Consider the following 20,721-nt stretch of genomic DNA (forward strand, 5'->3'; position numbering starts at 1 on the left):
ACACAGCCCCGCAGTGTGCAGGACGTGGAGGTAACACACACCCAGTATACACACACACACACACACACACACACACACAGCCCCGCAGTGTGCAGGACGTGGAGGTAACACACACCCAGTATACACACATACACACACACATACACACACACACACACACACACACAGCCCCGCAGTGTGCAGGACGTGGAGGTAACACACACCCAGTATACACACATACACACACACACACACACACACACACACACACACAGCCCCGCAGTGTGCAGGACGTGGAGGTAACACACACCCAGTATACACACATACACACACTAACACACACACACACACACACACACACACACACACAGCCCCGCAGTGTGCAGGACGTGGAGGTAACACACACCCAGTATACACACATACACACACACACACACACACACACACACACATAGCCCCGCAGTGTGCAGGACGTGGAGGTAACACACACCCAGTATACACACACACACACACACACACACACACACACACACACACACACACACAGCCCCGCAGTGTGCAGGAGGTGGAGGTAACACACACCCAGTATACACACACACACACACACACACTAACACACATAGCCCCGCAGTGTGCAGGAGGTGGAGGTAACACACACCCAGTATACACACACACACACACACACACTAACACACACAGCCCCGCAGTGTGCAGGACGTGGAGGTAACACACACCCAGTATACACACACACACACACACCCAGTATACACACACGCACACACACCCATAGCCCCGCAGTGTGCAGGATGTGGAGGTAACACACACCCAGTATACACACACACACACACTAACACACACAGCCCCGCAGTGTGCAGGATGTGGAGGTAACACACACCCAGTATACACACACACACACACAGCCCCACAGTGTGCAGGACGTGGAGGTAACACACACCCAGTATACACACATACACACACTAACACACACTAACACACACACACACACACAGCCCCACAGTGTGCAGGACGTGGAGGTAACACACACCCAGTATACACACATACACACACACACACACATAGCCCCGCAGTGTGCAGGACGTGGAGGTAACACACACCCAGTATACACACATACACACACTAACACACACACACACACACACACACACAGCCCCGCAGTGTGCAGGACGTGGAGGTAACACACACCCAGTATACACACACACACACACACACACACAGCCCCACAGTGTGCAGGATGTGGAGGTAACACACACCCAGTATACACACACACACACACACACACACACACACACACAGCCCCGCAGTGTGCAGGATGTGGAGGTAACACACACCCAGTATACACACACACACACACACACACACACACACACACACACACACAGCCCCACAGTGTGCAGGATGTGGAGGTAACACACACCCAGTATACACACACACACACACACACACACACACACACACACACACACACACACACACACACACAAACTAAATACACGTTAAATCCAAAAACACACAACCCACCGCACATGGTCCCTGCAACCCCACCGTCCACACAACAGAGCCACACAACAGATCATGTGTCCACACAACAGAGCCACACAACAGATCATGTGTCCACACAACAGAGCCACACAACAGATCATGTGTCCACACAACAGATCCACACAATAGATCATGTGTCCACACAACAGATCCACACAACAGATCATGTGTCCACACAACAGACCCACACAACAGAGCCACACAACAGAGCCACACAACAGATCATGTGTCCACACAACAGAGCCACACAACAGATCCACACAACAGATCATGTGTCCACACAACAGATCCACACAATAGATCATGTGTCCACACAACAGATCCACACAACAGATCATGTGTCCACACAACAGACCCACACAACAGAGCCACACAACAGATGCACACAACAGATCATGTGTCCACACAACAGAGCCACACAGCAGATCATGTGTCTACACAACAGAGCCACACAACAGAGCCACACAGCAGACCACATGTGGTAAAGATTGTGTGTCACACATGGCTGTTAACTGTGTACATTCTCCTTCTTTGTTTCCAAGCTGATGGATGACAGGTAAAAAACCATGTGCCCCGTGTTAGTGACCTTTCACCCCTCAACACCCCTCCACACCCCTCAACACCCCTCGGTCCGAGGTGACCTCAGCTACCCGTGTGTTGTGTGTTTGTGTGGTGAGCGGGAGAAGCTCTGTCGGGGTGTGGGTCTCTGGAGGGAAAATGAATCCCGAGGTAATCAGGGTTCATTACTGCCCATCTCAACATCCGGTCTAGACTGGAGGAAGTTTTCCTCTGGCCATGAACACTTCATGTGGACTCAGGCGCACCAGAGTAGTCCACCACCTTCCTCTGAGGGCAGATCACAACCAGAATCCACAACCGCAAAGGAGATCCGCGGGACGGGGTGTAGAGGAGCCGCACGTGTGCCTTATTGTCCCAGCACTTGTGTGTGAGCAGAAGGTCGCTGCTCGCGTGGGAAGTCTTGTAGCTGGAGAGCAGAACAGCCTCGTTTGGGAGCACGGTCTGAAGGCCAGCGTGCCCATCATCCCCGAGCACACCGCTGCTGTCACGCTGGCCAGGGATTCTTCTTTTGGGCAGGAAGTGGGCCGACCCAATCCCCGTTGTATCCCGAAATATAACTGGTTACACTCCTCGTCCTTTATGATTGGCCGGTGTCTTTTTTTTCTTCTTCCGTTTTTCTCCCCAATTGTACTTGGCCAGTTACCCCAGCCGTCCCGGTCTCTGCTCCACCCCCCTCTGCTGATCCGGGGGGTGGAGGGCTGCAGACCACCACACGCCTCCTTCCATACATGTGGAGTCACCATCCGCTTCTGTTCACCTGACAGTGAGGGGAGTTTCACCAGGGGTATGTAGCGCGTGGGAGGATCACGCTCTTCCCCCCAGCTCCCCCCTCCCCCTGAACAGGCGCCCCGACCGACCAGAGGGGGCGCTGGTGCAGCGACCAGGACACATACCCACATCCGGCTTCCCACCCACAGACACGGTCAAGTGTGTCTGTAGGGACGCCCGACCGAGCCGGAGGTAACACGGGGATTCGGACCGGCGATCCCCGTGTTGGTAGGCAACAGAAGAGACCGCCACATGTATCAGAGGAGACATGTGGTGGTCTGCAGCCCTCCCCGGATCGGCATAGGGGGTGGAGCGGGACCAGGATGGCTCGGAAGACTGGGGTAACTGGCCGGATACAATTGGGAGAAAAGGGGGGAAAATCCCCCCCCCCCCCAAAAAAAAGAAATAATATTTCAGTTGTATCTCAGTCCATTCAATGTCTTTGCCTACACTGACATTTCACCAAAATAAAGAATATGAAATAACTACAGGATCTAGTAAGTTAAAGAAACACATGACCCGTGTTTATCAAATTACTGGCAGTGTTGGAAGAAACAAAAGGCGGAGCTCCGACAAACACATTGGAGCATGCTGCTCTGTGTGAAACTGTGCATACACTCAAGTCAGGTCAGGTCAGGTCAGGTCAGGTCAGGTGGATTGATAAGGCGCCGAGTCACAACACAAGTTAGAACCTCAGGGCACTTCTCATTAGAGCTGGTCTATGTGGTTTGTCCACGTGGCGTTGTTGTACCTGGCTGTCCAAGATGGCGGACCTGCCCGCGCATGAGCGACTCACATCCGCGGTGGACTCAGACGGTGTAGTGACACGGTGCAGGGTTTCTTTGTCCTTTCTTGTTTACTGGCGCTGATGAAAAGACACCGGCCAATCATAACAGACCAGGACTGTAACCAGTTATATTCAGGGACACGATGGCGATTGGGTCCACTCACTTCCTGCCAAAAAGAAACCTCACCCGTGAGCGAGTCGGGGAAGGATTTGCAGGCAGGAGAACAGTGATAGCAGTTGTTCCCTCGGGGATATTGCTTCTGCTTCCGGTGTGGGAAGATGGCTGCACGAATTCACGTTTGCAGCGGCCTCACCCAGTACCGTCCATGCAGTGTCTTTGTCCACGTCTGCGTCTAAGTTTTGTCTTCGTTTGATGGCTGGGAGAGCGGGGCAGGCTAAGCTAACTGCTAGCCCATGCAGACCGGCGGTTCCGATAACACCAAGGGCGGTCTGGCGGCGGCCTCACCTGGCGGTGACTGTGGTGTTGGTGGTGTCGTCGTGTGGAGTGCGGGGAGGTGTGTCGAGGGTGTGTGGCTGGGAGAGCTTGGTCTGCTTCGTCCGGTGGGCCCGGGGACCACGGCCCCCGCCTGGAGCTGCACACGAGGAGGAAACACCGAGGGTGGTCTGACAGGGCGTGGAAGTTGGGCAGGCTAAGCTAACTGCTAGCCCATGCAGACAGTCATCCTGGCTGGTGTTCGTTCCCCTGGACAGTGATGTTTTGTTTAGTTTGGGCATGTGTGTTAGGTTGGATATGTGTGTTAGTGTGGGCATGTGTGTTAGGTTGGATATGTGTGTTAGTGTGGGTATGTGTGTGTTAGTTTGGGTATGTGTGTTAGGTTGGATATGTGTGTTAGTGTGGGTATATGTGTGTTAGTTTGGATATGTGTGTTAGTGTGGGCATGTGTGTTAGGTTGGATATGTGTGTTAGTGTGGGTATGTGTGTGTTAGTTTGGGTATGTGTGTTAGTTTGGATATGTGTGTTAGTTTGGATATGTGTGTTAGGTTGGATATGTGTGTTAGTTTGGGTATGTGTGTTAGGTTGGGTATGTGTGTTAGGTTGGGTATGTGTGTTAGTGTGGGTATGTGTGTTAGGTTGGGTATGTGTGTTAGTGTGGGTATGTGTGTTAGTTTGGATATGTGTGTTAGTGTGGGCATGTGTGTTAGTTTGGATATGTGTTTTAGTGTGGGTATATGTGTGTTAGGTTGGATATGTGTGTTAGTTTGGGTATGTGTGTTAGTGTGGGTATGTGTGTTAGTGTGGGTATGTGTGTTAGTGTGGGCATGTGTGTTAGGTTGGATATGTGTGTTAGTGTGGGTATGTGTGTGTTAGTTTGGGTATGTGTGTTAGTTTGGATATGTGTGTTAGTTTGGGTATGTGTGTTAGGTTGGATATGTGTGTTAGTTTGGGTATGTGTGTGTTAGTTTGGGTATGTGTGTTAGTTTGGATATGTGTGTTAGTTTGGGTATGTGTGTTAGGTTGGATATGTGTGTTAGTTTGGGTATGTGTGTTAGGTTGGGTATGTGTGTTAGGTTGGGTATGTGTGTGTTAGTTTGGGCATGTGTGTTAGGTTGGATATGTGTGTTAGTGTGGGTATATGTGTGTTAGTTTGGGTATGTGTGTTAGTGTGGGTATGTGTGTTAGTGTGGGTATGTGTGTTAGGTTGGGTATGTGTGTTAGGTTGGATATGTGTGTTAGTGTGGGTATATGTGTGTTAGTTTGGGTATGTGTGTTAGGTTGGATATGTGTGTTAGTTTGGGTATGCGTGTTAGGTTGGGTATGTGTGTTAGGTTGGGTATGTGTGTTAGTGTGGGTATGTGTGTTAGGTTGGGTATGTGTGTTAGTGTGGGTATGTGTGTTAGTTTGGATATGTGTGTTAGGTTGGGTATGTGTGTTAGTGTGGGTATGTGTGTTAGGTTGGGTATGTGTGTTAGGTTGGGCATGTGTGTTAGGTTGGGCATGTGTGTTAGTGTGGGTATGTGTGTTAGGTTGGGCATGTGTGTTAGGTTGGATATGTGTGTTAGTGTGGGTATATGTGTGTTAGTTTGGGTATGCGTGTTAGGTTGGGTATGTGTGTTAGGTTGGGTATGTGTGTTAGTGTGGGTATGTGTGTTAGGTTGGGTATGTGTGTTAGTGTGGGTATGTGTGTTAGTTTGGATATGTGTGCTGGTGTGGGTATATGTGTGTTAGTGTGGGCATGTGTGTTAGGTTGGATATGTGTGTTAGTTTGGGTATGTGTGTTAGGTTGGATATGTGTGTTAGTTTGGATATGTGTGTTAGGTTGGATATGTGTGTTAGTTTGGATATGTGTGTTAGGTTGGATATGTGTGTTAGTTTGGATATGTGTGTTAGGTTGGGTATGTGTGTTAGTGTGGGTATGTGTGTTAGTGTGTGTTAGTGTGGGCATGTGTGTTAGGTTGGGTATGTGTGTTAGTGTGGGCATGTGTGTTAGGTTGGGTATGTGTGTTAGGTTGGGTATGTGTGTTAGTGTGGGCATGTGTGTTAGGTTGGGTATGTGTGTTAGTGTGGGCATGTGTGTTAGGTTGGGTATGTGTGTTAGTTTGGGTATGTGTGTTAGTGTGGGTATGTGTGTTAGGTTGGGTATGTGTGTTAGTGTGGGTATGTGTGTTAGGTTGGGTATGTGTGTTAGTGTGGGTATGTGTGTTAGGTTGGGTATGTGTGTTAGGTTGGGTATGTGTGTTAGGTTGGGTATGTGTGTTAGTGTGGGTATGTGTGTTAGTGTGGGTATGTGTGTTAGGTTGGTATGTGTGTTAGTGTGGGTATGTGTGTTAGGTTGGTATGTGTGTTAGGTTGGGTATGTGTGTTAGGTTGGGTATGTGTGTTAGGTTGGGTATGTGTGTTAGGTTGGGTATGTGTGTTAGTGTGGGTATGTGTGTTAGGTTGGGTATGTGTGTTAGGTTGGGTATGTGTGTTAGGTTGGGTATGTGTGTTAGTGTGGGTTCTTGTGGTTTTGGGTGTGTGTGTGTGTGTCTTTGTGTTGTGCTGCTGTGGGCTGGGGAAACAGCATCCCGGTTGGTTTCCTGTGCCGTAGTGCCTGAGGGGACCTGACAGTCGCCTGGTCCTGACTCCCGGTAGGGGTCCTCCTGTGCTCCTTCAGGTGGTGGCTGTGGGCTGGGGAAACAGCATCCCGGTTGGTTTCCTGTGCCGTAGTGCCTGAGGGGACCTGACAGTCGCCTGGTCCTGACTCCCGGTAGGGGTCCTCCTGCGCTCCTTCGGGTGGTGGCTGTGGGCTGGAGGAGGCACGGTTTCCTGCTCCCCGGCTACAGTGCTTCTCGTGATAGCAGACATGTTCTGCTCACACGAGTGCTGTGACCGTGCTCGCTAAACTAATATGCGCGTGCTGCTCCTCTACATCCGAGCCCACGGGTCTCATTTGCGGTCTCGGGTTTTGGCAGTTATAGGCCGTCGTGGTTTTCTCAAATCCCCTGTCTTGAAGCACTTCCCATCGCCGTGGTGCGGACCGTTGCTGCCGTGAGATCGATTTCCACCAAGTCCAGCTGGAAATCATGACGTCATGACACGATGCAGTGGGCCCGTGGCAGGATGTTTAGTGTGACTGAATTTCCTCGTGGAGTTGCGAGGCATTTAACACGTACGAACATGTAATTGAACTTGTGAGCCCACTATTCACGTTGATGAAGTCCAACCTCCCAGCTCCCTCCCCTCTGAAGAAACCAAAACCTTCTGCGCAACCCACTTTGCATTGTGTTCATGATCTAATTTCCTCAGTTTCTGTCAGACTTAGAACCCACAGAATGTGCTTTGTGTCGGACAGACCTGGACCGGTATGGAAGACCAAATGGAAGACCACTGCAGAAACACTGGGACTTTGAAGCTCGCTAGACGTGACAGCCCCCTCAGGCTTAACTCTAACTGCTGTCAGTGTATCTGAAACGAGGAAAGGCTTGCAAAGCAGCTGAACTGGAGGAATCAAACATATGCAGATCTACTGCTGCTTAACTAGATGATTAGACTGGTCAGATGTACTGGTTACCTGGATGATCAGACTGGTCAGATGTACCAGTTAACTGGATGATTAGACTGGTCAGATGTACCAGTTAACTGGATGATTAGACTGGTCAGATATACTGGTTAGCTGGATGATTAGACTGGTCAGATATACCGGCTAACTGGATGATTAGACTGGTCAGATATACCGGCTAACTGGATGATTAGACTGGTCAGATATACTGGTAAACTGGATGATTAGACTGGTCAGATATACCGGCTAACTGGATGATTAGACTGGTCAGATATACCGGCTAACTGGATGATTAGACTGGTCAGATATACTGGTAAACTGGATGATTAGACTGGTCAGATATACCGGCTAACTGGATGATTAGACTGGTCAGATGTACCAGTTAACTCGATGATTAGACTGGTCAGATATACTGGTAAACTGGATGATTAGACTGGTCAGATGTACTGGTTACCTGGATGATTAGACTGGTCAGATGTACCAGTTAACTGGATGATTAGACTGGTCAGATATACTGGTTAGCTGGATGATTAGACTGGTCAGATATACCGGCTAACTGGATGATTAGACTGGTCAGATATACCGGCTAACTGGATGATTAGACTGGTCAGATATACTGGTAAACTGGATGATTAGACTGGTCAGATATACCGGCTAACTGGATGATTAGACTGGTCAGATGTAACAGTAAACTGGATGATTAGACTGGTCAGATATACAGGTAAACTGGATGATTAGACTGGTGACATATACAGGTAAACTGGATGATTAGACTGGTCAGATATACTGGTTAGCTGGATGATTAGACTGGTCGGATGTACTGGTTAGCTGGATGATTAGACCTGTCAGATATACTGGTTAGCTGGATGATTAGACTGGTCAGATATATTGGTGAGCTGGCTGATTAGACTGGTCGGATGTACTGGTTAGCTATATGATTAGACTGGTCGGATGTACTGGTTAGCTATATGATTAGACTGGTCAGATACACAGGTGAACTGGATGATTAGACTGGTCAAATATACAGGTAAACTGGATGATTAGACTGGTCAGATATACTGGTTAACTGGATGATTAGACTGGTCAGATATACTGGTAAACTGGATGATTAGACTGGTCAGATATACAGGTAAACTGGATGATTAGACTGGTCAGATATACAGGTAAACTGGATGATTAGACTGGTCAGATATACTGGTTAGCTGGATGATTAGACTGGTTGGATGTACTGGTTAGCTGGATGATTAGACCTGTCAGATATACTGGTTAGCTGGATGATTAGACTGGTCAGATATACTGGTGAGCTGGCTGATTAGACTGGTCGGATGTACTGGTTAGCTATATGATTAGACTGGTCAGATACACAGGTGAACTGGATGATTAGACTGGTCAGATATACAGGTAAACTGGATGATTAGACTGGTCAGATATACAGGTAAACTGGATGATTAGACTGGTCAGATATACAGGTGAACTGGATGATTAGACTGGTCAGATATACAGGTAAACTGGATGATTAGACTGGTCAGATATATAGGTAAACTGGATGATTAAACTGGTGCGATATACTGGTTAGCTGAATGATCAGACTGGTCAGATGTACTGGTTAGCTGGATGATTACATTGGTCAGATATACTGATTAGCTGGATGATTAGACTGGTCAGATATACTGGTTAGCTGGATGATTAGACTGGTCGGTTATACTGGTTAGCTGGATGATTAGACTGGTCGGATGTACTGGTAAACTGGATGATTAGACTGGTGACATATACTAGTTAGCTGGATGATTGGACTGGTCAGATGTACTGTTTAGCTAGATGATTAGACTGGTCAGATATACTGGTAAACTGGATGATTAGACTGGTCAGATATACTGGTAAACTGGATGATTAGACTGGTCAGATATACAGGTAAACTGGATGATTAGACTGGTGAGATATACTGGTTAGCTGGATGATTAGACTGGTCGGATGTACTGGTTAGCTGTATGATTAGACTGGTCAGATATACAGGTGAACTGGATGATTAGACCGGTCAGATATACTGGTTAGCTGGATGATTAGACTGGTCAGATATACTGGTTAGCTGGATGATTAGACTGGTCAGATGTACTGATTAGCTGGATGATTAGACTGGTCAGATATACAGGTAAACTGGATGATTAGACTGGTGAGATATACTGGTTAGCTGGATGATCAGACTGGTCAGATATACTGGTTAGCTGGGTGATTACATTGGTCAGATATACTGGTAAACTGGATGATTAGACTGGTCAGATATACAGATAAACTGGATGATTAGACTGGTCAGATATACTGGTTAGCTGGATGATTATACTGGTCAGATATACTGGTTAGCTGGATGATTAGACTGGTCAGATTTACTGGTTAGCTGGATGATTAGACTGGTCAGATATACTGGTTGGTTGGATGATTAGACTGGTCAGATATACTGGTTAGCTGGGTGATTACATTGGTCAGATATACTGGTTAGCTGGATGATTAGACTGGTCAGATATACTGGTTAGCTGGATGATTAGACTGGTCAGATATACTGGTTAGCTGGATGATCAGACTGGTCAGATATACTGGTAAACTGGATGATTAGACTGGTCAGATATACTGGTTAGCTGGATGATTAGACTGGTCGGATGTACTGGTTAGCTGGATGATCAGACTGGTCAGATATACTGGTAAACTGGATGATTAGACTGGTCAGATATACAGATAAACTGGATGATTAGACTGGTCAGATATACTGGTTAGCTGGATGATTATACTGGTCAGATATACTGGTTAGCTGGATGATTAGACTGGTCAGATGTACTGGTTAGCTGGATGATTAGACTGGTCAGATATACTGGTTGGTTGGATGATTAGACTGGTCAGATATACTGGTTAGCTGGGTGATTACATTGGTCAGATATACTGGTTAGCTGGATGATTAGACTGGTCAGATATACTGGTTAGCTGGATGATTAGACTGGTCAGATATACTGGTTAGCTGGATGATTAGACTGGTCAGATATACTGGTTAGCTGGATGATCAGACTGGTCAGATATACTGGTAAACTGGATGATTAGACTGGTCAGATATACTGGTTAGCTGGATGATTAGACTGGTCGGATGTACTGGTTAGCTGGATGATTAGACTGGTCAGATATACTGGTTAGCTGGATGATTAGACTGGTCAGATATACTGGTTAGCTGGATGATTAGACTGGTCAGATATACTGGTTAGCTGGATGATTAGACTGGTCAGATATACTGGTTAGCTGGATGATTAGACTGGTCGGATGTACTGGTTAGCTGGATGTTTACATTGTACTGGTCTACCATTCCCAACAGTTCTTTCTAAACTTCCTTCTCTCCCCTCACCTCGTCAGGAACGCGTTCAGAAGAGCTTCCCTCACCCCATTGATAAGTGGGCGATCGCCGACGCGCAGGCGGCTATAGAGAAGAGGAAGAGGAGGAACCCGCTGGCTCTTCCTGTGGATAAGATTCACCCCCTGCTGAAGGTGACCAGAAAACACACACACACACACACACACACACAATTAAACTAACACTCACTATCTGCTTCATATGCAAGCCACTTCCTGTGTTGCTGTGACACTCATATGCACAGGCTAGTGTTTCTCTGTTTATTACATGTTAAGATATTAGGGGATAAAAATAAAGATGTATGTGTGAGTGTGGGTGTGTGTGTATGTTTGTATGTATGTATGTATGTATGTATGTATGTATGTATGTATGTATGTATGTATGTATGTATGTATGTGTGTGTGTGTGTATATATATATATATATATGAGAGGGTCTAAGAACAGGATGTTGTGTTGCTGTTAAGCCCACTGAGGCAAATTTGTAATTTGTGATATTGGGCTATACAAATAAAATTGATTTGATTTTGATTTATATATAAACTTGTTAAAAGAAACACTCAACGGAACGAAAAGTGCTCAACAAGTAAGGAGCAAAATAATCCCGGCTTGTCTCATAAAGAGTTTACTTGACTCACTGGATTCTCTCCCTGGTACACCATGGAAAGAATCCTGGGATTCAGGATATATTCTCCTCTGGGATGTATCCTCTGGAGGGCATCAGAGTGCACTCCACCAGAGGACCTTCATCTTCCACTGCTTGGCACAGAGAAATGACAGTGGAAGACACTTGCACTGCAGCTTCTTGGTCTTCCCCCTGTCCTTTCATTCATTTTGTATTTCATTCGTTTAGGTCTCCCTTTTTTCTCTGACTCACTTCTGTCAGAGTGACTGGTATTGGGAGATTTGGTTGTGCGCTCTCCCTCCTGCTTGTCGCCACATGGAGAGCTGTTTTTTCCCTTACTCTGCTCCTCGCCGTACTGTTAGGGCTCAGACACACCAAACCGACTAGCGGCGACGAAGGCCGACTGTTGTGTCGCCTTACGTCGCCTGCCTTATGGGCCAAAAAGTAGCACTTGAACTCTCCGCAAAGACTACAGCCAACAGCCCTGATTCACTAAGCTGAAAAGCCATCCATCCATCATCCATCATCCATCCATCCATCCATCCATCATCCATCCATCCATCCATCATCCATCCATCCATTATCCGAACCACTTATCCTGCTCTCAGGGTTGCAGAGATGCTGGAGCTTATCCCAGCGGTCACTGGGCAGCAGGCGGGGACACACTCTGGACAGGCCGCCAGGCCATCACACAGGGTCAACACACACACACACACACACACACACACACACACACACACACACACACACACACACACCTAGGGACAGTTTAGTACGGCCGATTCACCTGACCTACATGTCTTTGGACTGTGGGAGGTAACCAGACCACCCGGAGGAAACCCACACAGACACGGGAGAACATGCAAACGCCACACAGAGGACGACCCGGGACGACCCCCAAGGTTGGGCTACCCCCGGGGAACCTTCTTGCTGTGAGGCGACTGCGCTAAGTACTGCACCACCGTGCTGCAGTGATTGGCTGAACAGCCAATCAGAGTTATCTCTCTCACTGATGGGCTCCGCCGATTCAACATGCTGAATCGCCCAAAAAGCTGCCGACAGGGGTCCAACTAGCACCGACGGTGCGGGACACACCACAAAAACTAGGGTCACAGACACTCACCGACAGCTGACCGTCGGCCTGGTGTGTCAGGGTGACAGTGTAACCTTCGTCTCCACTTTCTCACAGCAGTAGCCTTTATTTGTTCCCAGCCCTCATCCCCTCATAGGGGATATCAGATAGTCCGGTATGCTGTGCCATTTGGACACATATGTGGTTCTGTTATGAACACAATTAACGTCATGAATTCATGACACTTTAAATTCAACTGACACTTTAACATGGAACACATTTCTTGTTGTTGATCATTATTTATATTAGTGCATACAAGAAATTATTGCTTTCTAAACTGATAATGGCCTTGATGGTTTTGAAATTCACCTGGCACTTCCAACATATAGACCTGGGTTTTGTTATTGTTTCTGTTAGTGCATATAAGAAATATGCCTTTCAAGCTGACAGTCAATTTTGATGACCTTAATAGTTTCAGCCATCAGATACCCAGCTAGAATAATAAGCTGGCCAAAGGAGGCAATAAAGGCCACAGATATCAGGAGATGAAAAGTCTTTACAATGCACGGAGGGTTCCACCTGAAGTCCAGCAGCCTGAGACATTATGATAAGGGAAAAGATGGGGGCCGAGGATTAGTGAGTGTCAGGGCTGGTATCCAGTATGAAACAAGGATCATCCATGAGTACATCACAAAGAGGGTCCCCAAGGATGAACTGCTGAGTGAGTACCTCAGGCAGCAGAAGACCGAGAGTGCAGAGGAAGAAGAAGAGGGGGTATCATGGAAGACCAAGTCCCTCCATGTGATGTACCATCAACAGATAGAAGATGTGGCTGATATCAAGAAACCCTACCAGTGGCTAGAAAAGGCTGGACTTTAGGACAGCACAGAGGCTCTGGTCATAGCAGCACAAGAACAGGCACTCAGGACCAGATCGCCTGAGGCGGGGGTCTACCACACCAGACAAGACCCAAGATGCAGGCTGTGCAAAGACGCCCCTGAGACAGTCCAGCAAGTAGTAGCAGGATGTAAAATGCTAGCTGGGGAAGTGTACACTGAAAAAATAACCAAGTGGCTGGGATAGGGTACAGAAATGTACTGAATATAAACTGGAAGTCCCCAAGTGTTTTAATAATAATAATAATAATAATAATACATTTCATTTGTGGGCGCCTTTCAGAGCACTCAAGGATCCCTTACAGAACACAGTAAAAAAAACAAGCAGCACTGTATCAGACAGCATAGCAGTTGTGTACTGTATAAGTGTATGGCACTACTTTGTGTGACTGGCGCATGTATACGTTAATGCGTACTGTGACGCGCATTGAGTTGAGTGATTGCTCCGTGTACCTCCAGTTCAGCCGTGAGAATGTGTTGGAGCGGGCTTTCACCCCTTGCAACGGCCATGGGGGGCCAGCGTGGCCTCCGGCTTTTAGACGCTATACTCTGTCAAGATAAATGCCCTGTTGAGGTAGTACTGCATTACATATGTTAGTGTGTCTGTTAAGAAACTAGCTGGCACCAAAATGTGACATTTTAACAACTTCAACACTATGTTTCAGACAATTTAAAATGGCCGCTGTCCAACGCCTGTGAATCCTGCCGCGCCTCGGTGGTGGTCATGGTGCGTCTGTAGCCAGACATGTTGGACGTCATCACACATCAGCTGCAGAGTTTAGACTGTTTCTCTGCACTGGACGACGCTGTGTTTACACGGCAACGGTCTTGCTAAAACCGGACTAGTTTTCCTCTGTTTTAAAAAAGGTCCTTGTTCAGACGTCGTTTTGAATACGATCCGCATGCACACGGACCCCCCCATCCCCGACTGAAAACGCTGTAGTTTGCATGCCTGGCCAGTAGTCGGCGGTGAACCTTTGCTCACATCCAACTCTCCCGCTCTTCCGGTGTACCCCAGTAACACAACGCGCCTGCGCACAAACGCGTTCTGCGCAGAGCGGTGGGTAAAGAGACGTGCTGGGAAACATAGTTTTGTGTGGACGGACGACGTGGATAAAGCGTCGCCGCTGACGGCAGTAACGGAGCGGCAGCAAATGACCCTTAGCCGGAGCAGCGGTAGTAAACGTAGCAGAGATGATGGTGGTCACCGCACAAACGGTGGTCACCGCACGGACGCGCCTCATCCGACCCCGCTCCTCCCGACCGCAGACGACGGTTCGCAAGCCATTTATTCCGGCGTTTTCGGTCAGTTCCCCCCCCCCCACCCCCCATGAACAACAACTTTTGGTACTCAATAACCACACCTTGTGGTTTCTCAGTTAATGACGCCAAACATAGGCATTTCGAAAGTTTGTGATGGCGCTTCCTATGTAGAAAATCACTTCCTGCCCTCCATCTGTAGTTCGTGACGTCATATGCAAACAGCCTACTGTAGTTGGCCAATCACCCCCACTCTTCTGAGCCGTCCCGGTCGCTGCTCCACCCCCTCTGCTGATCAGGGGAGGGCTGCGGACTACCACACGCCTCCTCCGCCGATACACGTGGGGTCACCGTGAGCCGCTTCTTTTCCCCTGACCGTGAGGAGTTTCACCAGGGGGATGTAGCGTGTGAGAGGATCACGCTATTCCCCCCGAACAGGCGCCCCGACCGACCAGAGGAGGCGCTAGTGCAGTGACCAGGACACATACCCACATTCGGCTTCCCACCCACAGACACGCCAATTGTGTCTGTAGGGACGCCCGACCAAGCTGGGGGTAACACGGGGATTCCAACCGATGAGTCCCGTGTTGGTAAGCAATGGAATAGACTGCTACACTACTCGGATGCCCCGTTTTCACTTTTGTTTTGATGAAAACATACAGATTTTCCATCTTCCCACCCACAATCTGCTCGCAACACAGAAAAGAACAAATGTTAAAGGTTGAGTGTGAATGTAAAGGCCATGACGGGGTTGTTCATTATCCAGATCCCATGGTCAGACCAGATGGACATGTGTTCAACACAGTAGTCTGGAGATGTGCTGTCCAAACACTCATCTCACTGTTCACCAGCAGAGTCATCGTCGCTATCCACCAACTCCATTCATTAAGTGGTGTGTTAATTACTGTAGATCCTGCTAGATGAATGTCACCTTCCTGATGCCGCCTTCCCCCACTCAGGAAGATTTGAATGTTGTTTTAATGAACATAATGAACATGTTACTAACCAATGAACATGGTACTAACTGACTAATGAACATGTTACTAACTAACGAACGTAATGAATATGTTACTAACTTACTAATGAGCATAATGAACATGTTACTAACTAACGAACGTAATGAATATGTTACTAACTTACTAATGAACATAATGAACATGTTACTAACTAACGAACATAATGAATATGTTACTAACTTACTAATGAACATAATGAACATGTTACTAACCAATGAACATGATACTAACTGACTAATGAACATGTTACTAACTAACGAATGTAATGAATATGTTACTGACTTACTAATGAACATAATGAACATGTTACTAACTAATGAACGTGTTACTAATGAACATAATGAACATGTTACTAACTAACGAACATAATGAATATGTTACTAACTTACTAATGAACATAATGAACATGTTACTAACCAATGAACATGATACTAACTGACTAATGAACATGTTACTAACTAACGAACGTAATGAATATGTTACTAACTTACTAATGAACATAATGAACATGTTACTAACTAACGAACGTAATGAATATGTTACTAACTAACGAACGTAATGAACATAATGAACATGTTACTAACTAACGAATGTAATGAATATGTTACTAACTTACTAATGAACATAATGAACATGTTACTAACTAACGAACGTAATGAATATTTTACTAACTTACTAATGAACATAATGAACATGTTACTAACTAACGAACGTAATGAATATGTTACTAACTAACGAATGTAATGAATATGTTACTAACTTACCAATGAACATAATGAACATTTTACTAACCAACGAACGTAATGAATATGTTACTAACTTACTAATGAACATAATGAACATGTTACTAACTAATGAACGTGTTACTAATGAACGTGTCACTAACTAACTAATGAATATGTTACTAACTAATGTGCTGTAATGCTGTTGTCCCCAGTGCAAAAAGGTTCTGAACAGTATTACACATCTAAACCATCCAGTAGTCATGTTTCAGAAGAAGTTTTAATGCCTGTGTCACTGTTCTGGTTTCGGGTTGAATGTAATATAAAAGAAATAAACCATAAAATAACAGAAAATAGAGCAAATGAATACGAATAAGGAACAGACTTCCTCTGTCCAGGGTGGGAGTTCTAAAGCATTTTTTCTCATATTTTTTCCCATGGTGCCTTGTATCGGAAGGAGGTGCTGGGTTATAAGATCGACCACCAGGTGTCAGTGTACATGGTGGCCGTGCTGGAGTACATCTCGGCAGACATCCTCAAACTGGCAGGAAACTACGTCCGCAACATCCGACACTTTGAGATCTGCCAACAGGACATCACTGTGGCCATGTGTGCTGATAAGGTAACACACACAAACATGCAGACACACACGCACACACTTACACACATACCATACACATGTAAGCACAGACACACTCGCATACATAGAAAACAGCGTTCTTACTCTACTCCACCTAAAACATCATACCCCCCCCTCTCTCACGCTCTCTCTCTCGCTCTCTCTGCAGGTTCTGATGGACATGTTCCACCAGGATGAAGAGGACATCAGTGGGTTTCCTCTGATGGATGAAGAGCCGCTAGCGAGTGAGGAGCAGACCTACTATGACCTGGTGAAGAGCTTCATGGCTGAGGGCCGCCAATATGTCCGCCACCTCAACCTCATTATCAGAGTGTTTCGAGAACCATTCTCCTCCAACCCCATGCTCTTCTCTCAGCACGTAAGAGTCCACTGCACTGTCTGTTAACCTGTCTGTCTCTCTGTTAACTTGTCTGTCTGTTTGTCTGTTAACCTGTCTGTCTGCCTGTTAGCCCGTCTGTCTTTCTGTTTGTTAGCACATGAGAGGATGTAGACGGTATATTTCTTGTGTCTCCAGGATGTGGACAGTATCTTCAGTCGTATAGTGGACATCCATGAGGTAACAGTGAAGCTGTTGGGGTTGATTGAAGACACTGTGGAGATGACAGATGAGGGGAGCCCACACCCTCTGGTGGGCAGCTGCTTTGAAGACCTGGCAGAGGTGTGTGTGTGTGTGTGTGTGTGTGTGTGTGTGTGTGCATGTGTGTGTCTCCCCCTGGATGGCCCCTTGCGTTGGTGGAGAAGCTTGTGTGTCCCAGTGATCCCAAGAACTATACATCTGGAGTTTGGCTCCTGCAAGGGGGAGGTTCCAGACGAAGTGCGATCCAACAAAGACCTCAGCGGTGGAACTGGAGGAAGATGTCTCCAGGTCACAACGGCAGTGAAGGTGGATGAAGGCTGCAACAGAGGGCAGTCCCCAACCGTCTTGATTCTCCATGCCATTGGACTCTGGCCACCCCTGCCAAGGACCGTGTGGTGGCTGCAGGTGCATCAGCCACTCCATGTAAAACGCTGTCACGTGCAGGCGTCCTCCCATTATGCAGCTCCAGGATCGGCCTCTACACCCACCTGAAGACCCAGAGGGAGGACGGTCATACTCAACCCCGAGTGACCGCCGATGTGTGTGTTGTGTGTGTGTGTGTGTGAGTGAGATATTGTTATTATGAGAATGATAATTGTAATGTGTAATGATGATATAATTACAATAATGCTTTTTAAATCAGGACAAACAACAATGAATTCAGAACAATCCAAAAAAAAGATCAAATCAGAAAATCAGATGGGAAATCCAGGTGCTGCAGATGCAGCGCTGGTTAACACTAGAACGACCAAGGCGGACATTTTGACGGTTTTGAATTTTCAAAGTTTAATAACTTTGTGGGAAAAAAAAGATACAGACCTGCCGCTCCCTGAATGCTGCTAAAATTGCATAAATTTACATTAAAATGAGTTTTAGATCAATTGCACAAAAAAAGTGAGGATAAGATCTACCTAAAATGACCATGAGTGGTCAAAATTAATCAATTGCACAAAAAAGTGATGATAAGATCTACCTAAAATGACCATGAACGGTCAAAATGACCACAGGTAATTTGAGCGTGATGGTGTGCGTCATGTCAGTATTTATGACGTGTGTTGGTCGCGTCATTTCCTTCGTGAAGTTCAATGTTCTGTCCTAGAAACACACTTGCGTTCTCCAGTGCAGACAAATAGTCTAAACCTGATTTGTGATTATTGCAACATGTCTGGTTACAGACGCCGTTACAGACGCATCCTGACTACCACCGAGGCATTGCAGTATTTACAGGCGTTGGACAGCAGCCATTTTGAATTGTTTAAAAATAGTATTAAAAGTTGTTAAAATGTTAACTTTGGTGTCAGTTAGTTTCATAACAGACATACTAACATATGTAATGCATTAATATGTCAGTTGATTTATCTGGATAGAATATAGGGTTTAAAAACCGACCGTCATGTTGACCGCCTAAGGTCGTTTTAGGAAATAGTGAAATCCCGGTCATTCTAGTGTTAAACCGGATCAGAGCCAGTTTGAGCTGGTTGGAGGCAGGGTGTATGTCCCACAATATGTCTTAAGTCAACCAATCATAGGCCAGGGTTTCACTAGGTGACAGATGTGACATTTGATTCTCAGGAGCTGGCCTTCGACCCCTATGAGACATACGCTCAGGACATCCTGCGCTCCGGTTTCCACGACCACTTCCTCAGCCAGCTTTCCAAACCTGGAGCAGCCTTCTACCTCCAGGTCAGCCCACACCTAAACCCACCCACTGTCAGTTTGACTGACTCACTGACTGTCTGACTGTCTGTCCCTCTGACTGTCTGTCTGATTGGTCAGTACCTCAGAAGGTTCTCATTGTGAATCAGCAGTCGAGGTAATCATGTCCACTAACAGACCAACCTCCATCTATGCTTTTCCCTCCAAAAACTCATTATGATTTTATCCTTTAAAAGCTTGAAAGCTGTCCAGAGACTGCTCAGGATTCCAGAAGCTTTTCTGATGATAGGTGCACACATGCTTGACCATCACCACCCAGCAGCTCAGCCGTGTTGTCAGCAGGCTGCATCACCGCCCACACCCGCACGTGTGGAGGAAAGATGAAGTGATGTCATAAGTGTACAAGCTAAGAAAAACAGAACAGTGTAGCAGGTACTTAGCATCAGAGAGAGAGAGCAACAAATAGAATAGAAAATAGAAAAACTGGGGCATCCGGGTAGTGTAGCGGTCTATTCCGTTCCCTACCAACACGGGGATCACCGGTTTTAATCCCCGTGTTGCCTCCGGCTTGGTGGGGCGTCCCTACAGACACAATAGGCTGTGTCTGCGGGTGGGAAGCCAGATGTGGGTATGTGTCCTGGTTACTGCACTAGCGCCTGCTCTGCTCGGTCGGGGTGCCTGTTCAGGGGGAGGGGGACCTGGGGGGAATAGCGTGATCCTCCCACGCACTACATCCCCCTGGTGAAACTCCTCACTGTCAGGTGAAAAGAAGCGGCTGACGACTTCACATGTATCAGAGGAGGCATGTGGTAGTCTGCAGCCCTCCCCGGATCAATGGAGGGGGTGGAGCAGCGACTGGGATGATGCGGAAGAGTGGGGTAATTGAAATATATAACTTACATCCAAGCAGTGCAGTATAGCCTGAGAAGTCTCTCTCTGTACACAGGATAGAAAAGTAAAAACCAACAGGAAAAATCTGGTCATGTCTGCATTTGTTTAACTCCAGCTCCTCTCTCTCCTCCTCCCTTCAGTCCATCTGTGAAGGATTCAAAGAGGCGGTGCAGTATGTTCTCCCCCGGCTACTCCTCACTCCAGTCTACCACTGCCTGCACCACTTTGAGATCCTGAAGGTAAGAAAGCTGCTGATCCAGACTCTTCTTTACCTGCACACAGCTCCACACCTCCCAGTACAGCCACAGT

At 46.9% G+C, this 20,721-nt stretch overlaps 1 protein-coding gene across 1 annotated transcript in view; it reads left to right on the forward strand.

Annotated features, from left to right (window-relative positions):
• LOC130112639 (son of sevenless homolog 1-like) overlaps window positions 1-20,721 on the forward strand; it is a 97,232-nt gene that overhangs the window by 20,274 nt on the left and 56,237 nt on the right. The window contains exons 3-8 of the mRNA XM_056280090.1: window positions 11,062-11,193; window positions 17,106-17,270; window positions 17,437-17,646; window positions 17,803-17,946; window positions 19,438-19,548; window positions 20,553-20,651. Coding sequence (XP_056136065.1) covers window positions 11,062-11,193; window positions 17,106-17,270; window positions 17,437-17,646; window positions 17,803-17,946; window positions 19,438-19,548; window positions 20,553-20,651 — 861 coding nt within the window. The remainder of the gene's footprint in view (window positions 1-11,061; window positions 11,194-17,105; window positions 17,271-17,436; window positions 17,647-17,802; window positions 17,947-19,437; window positions 19,549-20,552; window positions 20,652-20,721) is intronic.

This window comes from Lampris incognitus, chromosome 5 (genome assembly GCF_029633865.1).
Source record: "Lampris incognitus isolate fLamInc1 chromosome 5, fLamInc1.hap2, whole genome shotgun sequence".
NCBI classification, from domain to species: domain Eukaryota; kingdom Metazoa; phylum Chordata; class Actinopteri; order Lampriformes; family Lampridae; genus Lampris; species Lampris incognitus.